Below are 9,423 nucleotides of genomic sequence, written 5' to 3' on the forward strand. Positions count from 1 at the left end.
AAAATACAACTTTAGACAATTTTCCCCTTTAGAAAGAGTTGAGAAGAGTTAGATTTTTTTTATAAGGTCTGCTACCCCCCATTGGAGAGATCCGCTTCCATTTCCTGACAATGTAATCTTGTGCTCCAACCTCACGCTACTCAAACTTTTCTTCTTTTTCTGTGTCCCCTTTAGACAGATTCTTCCAACAGAAATGATAAATAGAAAGAAAACCCTGAACTTTTAATCAGTTACAGCAAAACTAAACCCTAACAATTATAAATTAGGACCAGACAGGTCTCTAATTGCAAAAGAGACAGAAGATATCCCTTTGCAATAAAATAGGCTTACCTGCCTAATAATAATTTTTAAAATACACCATTATATCCTCGTTCCAGCGCGGCGCCATCATCCTCATCTGGTCCTTTTCTGAGTTTCTGATCTTCAAACATCTTGATTGGCCAAGCCAAGATGATCCAATACATGTGAATGGGAGTTCATTTAGTCATGCCGGGATACCCAGTATATCCCGACATCCTATATTTTAAAGAAAACACGAGTAGGTACCTGTTCCTTCTGCAATAAAAATCCAGCCTGACTGCGTATTTTTATTGGGGAACTGTAGTTCTGCTTTAAAAAAAAGCAGATCCTTGAAAGGTACTTTTATGACTTATTCCTTTACTAATCCTTTATATAAAGGGATTATTTTTAATTTTAGGATAATAGACAGAGCAATGTATATCACTCCTTTATGCACCTTAGGCAAAATGTTTATCCAAAACCACTGGTTTGCAGCACGGGTATGGACAAATATTATAGAACCACACAACTCTTCCAGACTTGTTGGCTATCAACAGTGCATGGAAACATCAGCTTGTATAGAGCATTTGTAAAGAAGAATTATATCAGATTCAAGAAATATTTAGGAAAAAGGAGTTTGGAGTTTCTCCATTCCTTCCTTATTTTAGCATTTTAAAAAGTCCATTGCAGCCAGAAATATTGGCAATCATTGGAGCATCTAATCACCAATTTATAATACTTGTGCTATGCAGGTCACTGACTGAAAATAATACAAATCTGATCTTTTTATAAATCAGATGCTGATGAGAAGATTAGAAGAATGAGAAAGAAGAAGCAATTTTTTATAAATTGTCATAATTTGCACATTAAGAATAATTTTAGCTGTGCATGTAATATTAAATAATAATGTATGAAATTTGTCCTGAGGTTGGTCAGTGATCTGGACACCCATACTGAGCCCATAGAAGGTATTACACCCCACTGCTCATTATATACAAAGTAATTCTGCTATGGTAACATAATGATTCTGCTGTCTCCTCTACCTGCACATAGCACTCCATTAACTTGTGGAGAGACACCTCTACCTATATATGGTGAGTGCAGCTCTCCCCCACAATGTCCACCTCTGCAATCACAATCCTACCTGATCCACTGGAAGCCTTTTGTTTATGAGCTTTGTAAGAGGAGGATTGAAAAGGCCAATTAGAAATCTGGCCACCGCTGTGCATTCTGGGACTCGTAGTCATCTCGGATCGGCCGAACTACAAGTACGGTGCGGCTGTGCGGGCAAAGGCCAATCAGGGAAGAGATGACCACTCTATCCCCGCCTATTTTTTATTCACGGCTGCTCCATTCTGAAATAAAAGCATTGACCTGTTCATGAAATTCTGCGGCGCTACGGAGACCTCTAGTGTCCAAATATGGCTAGTGCAGGCAAGTGTTTTATGATTCTGTAACATTGCAATGCATCAAGAAAATGTCAAGGTATCTTTTTAAATACTTGTTCCACAATGGACAGAGACTGTAATATGTTTATTATGTATTAACAGAGGTTGGACTAAGTCGTCATCCTTCAAGTCCAAGTCGAGTCCCAAGTCACTGGCACCAAGTCCCAAGTCAAGTCTCAAGTCGAGTCACTACATTTAACCCTTGAGCACAGGATTGCATTCTAAGTCCATGGCTTTCCCCTCTGATATCTGAAGGGGGAAGGGAGGAAGGCAGTGAGGCTTTTGTAACACCACCCTCCTTCAACCATCAGAGTAATAAACCTAGAATCCAGGAAAGGTTGGGAGGAAGGTGTTACAGAAGACTCACTCCTCCTCGTCCCCTTCAGTTGTCAGTAGAGAGCCAATTGCGAGTCAAGTTGCAAGTCACTGGGGATAACCCCCAAGTCGGGTTGCAAGTTATTCAATAGGCCGGTGTTTTTCAACTTTTTGTAACCATGGCACATTTTTTACATTGAAAGAATCCTGCGGCACACCACAAATCAAAAATGCTACATAATGACACTCTGTAGCTAATTCTCTTGTCTCTAAGAATAAACAAGGCAATTAAGTTACCTACTGCCACCCACTGACATGGAAGAGTATTACATTACTCTGCCAGCCACTACAGCAGCACAGACACTCGACAATGGTAATTGGATAATTTCCCACGGTACACCAGAAGATCTCCCACGGCACACTAATGCCGTGGCACAGTGGTTGAAAATCACTGCATTAGGCGCCTTATGTCGGACTGAAGTCCAAGTCGGACGACTCGAGTTTCAACTTCTGTGTATTATTTATATTATTGGTATTACATTATTAAGTTTATGTAAAACATTTATATTGATAAATTGTTCTATTTTGGTTTGTTAAATGTACCACTGAAAGTGTTTTGTAATATCTGTGTATCTGTTTCCATTTATGGAACAGTTGATCGTGCCAGAGATCTTATGAGCTGATGACTTCCTGTGTTTTCTGACTGTACTGACTGTAACTATATTCACAGTTATCCCTGAGGACGGTGGAGATGTGTTAAGGGGGAAGGGGGGGGGGGGGATTCAGTAGTTCTGTCCTGGGGTGAACAGAACTAGCTTTTCCCTACAAATAAAAGTCACTTAGATGTCACTGGAGCATATTTCCTCTCACTGCTGGGTGACAACAATTATAAACTTGACAATTATTTATTATGCAGTGTCACCTGCAGGCAAGAAGACAGAACTGTATTAAGAATTAGTGGAGCTTTCAGGGAACCGGTACACCTTTCTGCTGAGTTTCCCAAAAGGCAGGTAGGCAAGAAATGCAATATCTATTAAACCCCCCAATAAAGTTTTTGCTGGAATCCCCCTTAATTAATGTTAGTCTTATCCTGGCCATATGCTGGGGAATGGCTGCACAACCAGTGCTAAATATCAGTACATGCCCAATTGATGCCCCCTGCTCTGATCATTAATAACTCTCATTGCGTTACATTATTGGATGTCAGGTTTTCCCACGCATATTGGGACAGAATACCGAATCCTACTGAATAACAGATTTTCATATACTATGGTAGAATTCCATGTCTGTACCTTCTCTTTTCCTCCAGAGAATATAAATTATCACAAAATGCATTAGGAAATAAAACAAATCCACCAGCCTGAGACTCCCTTTGATGTCCCAGTTTACCAAAACTCCCCTGATTTGGAGTAACTGTCCCTCCTCCAGAGTTATATCCATCTCTGTCTATTGGTCTTCTTTTTGGGTGGATATAAAAGTGGTATTTTGTATAAACCTTCCTCCAGATTGTAAAGTATTTATTTTATTATTATATAATTTTTTTTATTATAATATAAAAATGTACTATATATAAAAAGTTAATAAAAGAAAGAACTTTTTTTGCATAGATTTTCAGTTGCCTTCTCTCCTTCCAGTACCACAGTCCTCGGTTGCTTCACAATAATATTTCTTTATGATCTATGGGATGTCCGATGCTTCCAGTTTCTTATAATATCCCCTAAGACGTCATGTCACCACTTCTTTCTGGGTTTTCTTTATGTTCTTTAATCACCACTGTGATTTTCTTTTTGATGCTCTGGTTTTATCAATTGTCTCCAAATTCCCAATTCTTGCTATCCTTCAATCATTTATAAACCTGACTATGTCCACGGCAACTTAAATAACATAGAAAGTATAGAAAACCGCGACAATATGGCAGACTTCAATAATACTGATAAGATTTGCCAACCCCAGACATTCAAAATATGAAAAGTAAACAGACAGAGGGTTTTTTTTACATCATAGCAATATTTGATGAACAGTTCAGAAGTCCAAGAAAGTTGCACAAAAATAGGTTTTAAAGGATACTGAACAAAATTGTGGCCATAAAACTGGCACTAGGCAATTTATAGCTAACCCATGTGCAAGGTTCAAAGTCCAATGAGCAATAGTTTGCCCTTAAAATTCAGCTTAAACATATTGATGTAACATTACTCACATGTGACAGATTTGCCCGACGTATTTCGGCCAATGTAGGCTTCCTCAGGGGTAATCGCACACTAGAGGATTTAAAGTTTATATCTACGCCATCCAATATTTGCTCGAATTTGTTTATATTTTTATTCTAAACATTTCGTTTTTATATCTCATATGGGCCCATAGACATTACACAGAATTTTCCTCCCCAATACGATTGAACTAGATTTGCCTTAGGTTGACATAACCCATGTTTTACAGCCATATGTAACCACTGATCTTATTATGGTTTCAAAGATCCTAAACATTGATTGTTGGTCAAGTACTCTATATACATACATACATTTTTTTAACATCTGCAAATTGTGGGCCTGGCAGTGGTATGGTATTTTCCTACATACTGTAGAATAGTGAGAGGTGAGAAACCACATTCAGAGTGTATTTATTATTCAATTATTCTTAAACAGGATTTATATAGCGCCAACATATCACGCAGCCTTGAAATTAAATAGGGGTTGCAAATGACAGACAGATACAGACAGTGACACAGGAGGAGGAAAGGGCCCTGCACCGAAGAGCTTACAATCTAGGAGACACCATTTGATTCATTTTCATCTGGAAAAGGGATTAAAGGGCCTTGATAGGTCTGTGAATAATTGTTTTGCTGCAGATTTACAGTTCTTTATTTGAGATCCGGATTGTCCCGGAAGGAATTGGTGGGCCAGGCACTACATCCCTTTTCCAGGCCAGACATTAGTGCTAGGAAGCCCCTGGCTAATGACAGAGCGCTTGTCTTTGTGACGAGTTACAGCCTGAGGCCAGGTAGCTCTGACAGAAGGGCTGTGCAAGGCCTGTGAGCTGGGTAACAATCTCCCACAGCTTAGGTCTGTTGGACCAATATCCCCAAAGAGAAAGTCAGAGAGCCAGGAGAATAAATATTCATTAAGGCGATGATACTGATCACCTACAAAGGTAAACCTTGGATTTTTATGATCTGTGCATGTTTGGGGTGCCTTTAAATCCTATCTAGAATGTTTTTCTTTTGTATTCTTGTCTCTGAAATATTGTTTTGTATGCTTATCTTTTGAATTACAATACACTTATAAGTGTGCAAAAAAAAATCCTATCTGGAGTTGAGAATACCTTTTTGCAATGAGTGTTTTTGATGCTAATCCCAATACTTTGAGCCAAAATGTGCTCCCTTACTAGTTTTGAAGACTTGCTAGGTATGGTTTACCAAACTTGGTGCCACCATATAAGATCCAAGCAAGTGGCACTCCAGTAGAGGTGCAAGGATGGGTGAAGAGCCCAGCATGAAGCTGCTTTGTTTTTGCACAGAACAGCAACCTAAGCAGAGTTGCAACTTATTTCCCAAGAATTAGGATGAATTGGGCATAGAAGGATTGAGATCATAGATTTGCTTCATAGACCTAATGCTCCTCCATGATGCAAAGGGCATTACTCACATTGTCTTTGGGTACTTCAACTCTGGGCACTGGCAAAGTAGGTGCTGCTGAATAAGTTTTCTTTACCTCGCCCTTAATGGTACCTACCTGCTACTCACTGCACATGGCAGAATAGAGGGCAGTCCTGCTGCAGGAAGTTGGGAATACCTTCCACTGCATTGACTGCATTGCATGCAGTAGTAAGTAATGAGGCCCTCTATGCTGACTCCCATGAGTCTTTCCTAGTCACATATGGTAAAGTGTGGCTCCTGGAGTTGTCTTGTTGGCTTAGGGAGATGTTTGGCAAAGTTTGGGACTGGGGGAGTGCTAGAAGTAATCTTGGGGCACCAAACTGGCAAGAATCAGCTTTAAAAACAATTCAGCCTCAGCTACACCTTCAGCAAAGAACACAGATATGTTTATGTATTTTCCATTTCTAGTATCTGTGCATTTCCAGTCTCAGACAAACAGAAATTTGTGATGGTGTGTGAAGTGGAAATGTAATGTATACTGTACTTTATATTGTATTGCTATAGGATTTCAGATAAAAACAGACTAAAATCAAACATTTACCTTCTTGAACAGAAACTTGTATTACACATTTTGAGTTATTAAATTATATACATGAAATTTTCAGTGACCTCACATTTGCTGTTCCATTGTTGCAGCATGTATGCCAGCTTCAAAGTTTGGAATGTTTCTTTTCATGGTTTTTAACGTATCAAGAAATGTAAGTAGTATTATCATTTAAAGTGTATGTCTAGCAATTTATTTGTACTGGGATGGGATGGAATAGAGTAAAGGTGGAATCCACTGTTAGGATTTTACTGCTATTTTAAGGCTAAAAACATAGATGAAGACTGAATACTCCGTCTGATTCTTCTTGCTGTCCTTGTCACCACTGGAGATTTTTAAGCACTTCCCTTCTGTTGAATCCCCTAAATCCAAGATAGGAAAAGTGAGAGTCCTAGATTGCAATACAAACCTGATAGAGGTTTTGGCCCTTCCACTTTCTATTTAGGACATTTTGGCTAGGCTTACCTTTTCAGACCCTGTCACCAGACCATTCATTTCAACAATTTTCCCATAGAGTTTTATGTCTGTTTAATGTATTTTGTTAATGACATGTTTGCATAGACATCCAAACCCACTGAGACTTCTGCTGGGTGTTGCCATATTGAATGTAATGTCAGCAGCCCAGCGGACTCAGAGCTGGGCCTCTGTAATATTTCCCTTTGTTCTTTCGGCATCTACATAATGTGGGGATGTCAGGTAAGGTATGGAGGAGATGGGCCACTGACAGTCATTAGACATTCCCAGGAAAAAAGAAGTGCTATCATTTGCAAGTAGGGAGGTAGTTGTGCTAGGGAATCAGCTCTTCCTGGAGTAGTCACTCCAAAGGCACTTTACAAGCTAATAATAAAATAATTTACAGAAAGTAAAAATGTTAAAGGTGTGCAACTTGATTTTCCTGAACTTTTATCTGCAATTATCGGTGGCAGGGTCTCTTTACTAACTGTTGAAATAAGCTACAACACAAAAAGTAACAATGGCTTTCAATCAAAACTGACCCATAGACACTGTGATAATGCAGAACAAGAAGCAGATCCTGAACATTGAATGGATAACAATGGCTGCCCCCACGTACATACAATATACAATTACAAACTATTAAAAAAAAAAAACAAATTATTTACATCATGTGCTGATCACATATGACAAACAAAACAACACAAACAAGAATATTGTTCTTCTGAATTTCTGTGATGCAATGGCATAAAAGTCAGTTAATGCCTGTGGGTTTAAATATATATATTGAACTTTCTTAATTCATGAGTCCTTGAAAGTGTTGTCATAGAAAAGTAGTGTTTCACATCGCCAAATGGACCAAAGGTATGAACCCCACTGCTTGTTGTCTATGTCAACGAGACCACAGTGCCCAACCAGTGCTCTGACGTTTTGTTAAACCCAACAATCATTTTAGGAGTCCGTCTGGAGGATGGATATGAAGGACCACAGAACACCCTCAGGTGAATGCCCAGGCTTCCAGGCTGTGGATGCGGAAGTGCTCATTACTGGACAGTATGGTGTTGTTGAAAGTTTCACACATTTGACTTCTTCCGTTATACAAATCTCCATCCAGCCACAGACCAGAATGTCCACTGTCAAGAAAATCAAAAAGTTACATATGGTGAAAATATTAAGTAGGCCATACTGAAATGATTTAGATTCACCTATATTACATGGCCATTGTTGTTTGGAGCACCCTGTTTATTCTTCAGCCAGTTACACATATTTCCTCTGGAGGTTTATACACTGTTGTCATCCATAAGCAAAACTAAATTGCCTGATAAAACCAATATTTTGGGTGATACACACTCTCTTTTGTGACTCCTGAAATTGTCAAGGTTTGTGCACATTGAGTCTATGGGATCAGGCACAAGAACAGGAGAGGTCAGAAGTTTTGTGAGGTTTTGGCAATGCAAAATTTGAACCCAGTTCTTTTCAAGTATGGTGACAACAGTAAATGCAACGGAAGCATATTGGAAGCTCCACACCCAAAAATTCCAGTCATCTGCTTGTGTTGGGGAACAAATGGGTACAGTGGTCTGAAATGATGAAAGTATAGTCATGGTGGATCGGTTTCCAAAATATGTGACTATCAATACAGACCAATAGTAATGTGACTCCCTACTAAATAAGAGGCCCAACAATCCACAGTGTCGGTATACCAGTCTCAAAACTGAAGCCACCAGGGATCATTGTATGGGTACATTTCCTTTATATTTCCCAGACCTTGCCACATGTGACTATTCCTTCTTCGATGACATGAGGAAGCCCCTTTGTGCTCACCATATTCTTAGAAACATTGTCCTACAAGATGCCCAGAAGTGGGTGCACAGCAATCCAGATTTGGTTTAGTGTGGCAATACAGCCTTTTATTCCCATAAAAGATATGAAGAACAGGCTAAAGCGTAATTCCGGTGCCCTGAGCATCGATGACCTCCTAATTCAGGTGACTTTAAAACACTTCTCTATGACCATTGTATCTTCTATAAACATTTTGGCATACTCACTATTTGCCACCTCCGAATGTCAAGGACTGGACATCTCCTCTAACAAAAAAGTTATTGTCTCCTGTCCATGGAAAGACCTTTAAAAAACCAGCAATGTATAGGTTAATTATACAAAAGATTTAAAGCCCAAGTCATTTTTTTCATCCTATATTTAATGAGCAGAAGTTAAATTATTGCTCAGGTTTTTATTTCTGTCTGTGACCCCCATTGACCCTATTGGGAGAAAGCCTCTCTAGTTTTGGATATGCGATGGAATGAGATTATATGAATACCTTTTTCTAAGAAGGTTTTATTGTTTATTATTAATGATGCTGGTGGAACGTCCTCATTTTCTGGTACACTAAATCCCTCCTTGTCACCTGAACATTCCTGAATATGTCAGGCAAAGCTTTGTACAGTATACATTTTCAGTGCTGTGAATGTCAGTGACACAAACCAGAAACAGCCGGGTTTGGATTAATAAGTCATATTTCTAAACAGAGATAAGGACAAATTTCATTCTAAGTATGTCTAAGCCTGAGTCACCATAAAAGTGACATTTATTATTTACCCTAAAACATTAAGGCCTTGAAGGTCGCATACCCAGCATCTCCAGAGCCAAAGCATATTTATTTGAGGAGTTTGTTATAGGCATTTTTTTATCTGCATGAATAAAAACATTTTGGTTGATATGTGGGTGCTAGC

At 39.0% G+C, this 9,423-nt stretch overlaps 1 protein-coding gene across 1 annotated transcript in view; it reads right to left on the reverse strand.

The window, feature by feature from the left end:
* Positions 1-5,942: 5,942 nt before the first annotated feature.
* TLDC2 (TBC/LysM-associated domain containing 2) overlaps positions 5,943-9,423 on the reverse strand; it is a 15,791-nt gene continuing 12,310 nt past the window's right edge. Inside the window, exons 5-6 of the mRNA XM_072407024.1 lie at positions 8,740-8,816; positions 5,943-7,824 (exon numbers count right to left, since the gene is read on the reverse strand). Of these exons, the coding sequence (XP_072263125.1) occupies positions 7,689-7,824; positions 8,740-8,816 (213 nt within the window). The 3' untranslated portion in view covers positions 5,943-7,688. The remainder of the gene's footprint in view (positions 7,825-8,739; positions 8,817-9,423) is intronic.

The sequence above is a fragment of the Pyxicephalus adspersus genome, chromosome 3 (assembly GCF_032062135.1).
Source record: "Pyxicephalus adspersus chromosome 3, UCB_Pads_2.0, whole genome shotgun sequence".
In the NCBI taxonomy this organism is placed as follows: Eukaryota; Metazoa; Chordata; class Amphibia; order Anura; family Pyxicephalidae; genus Pyxicephalus; species Pyxicephalus adspersus.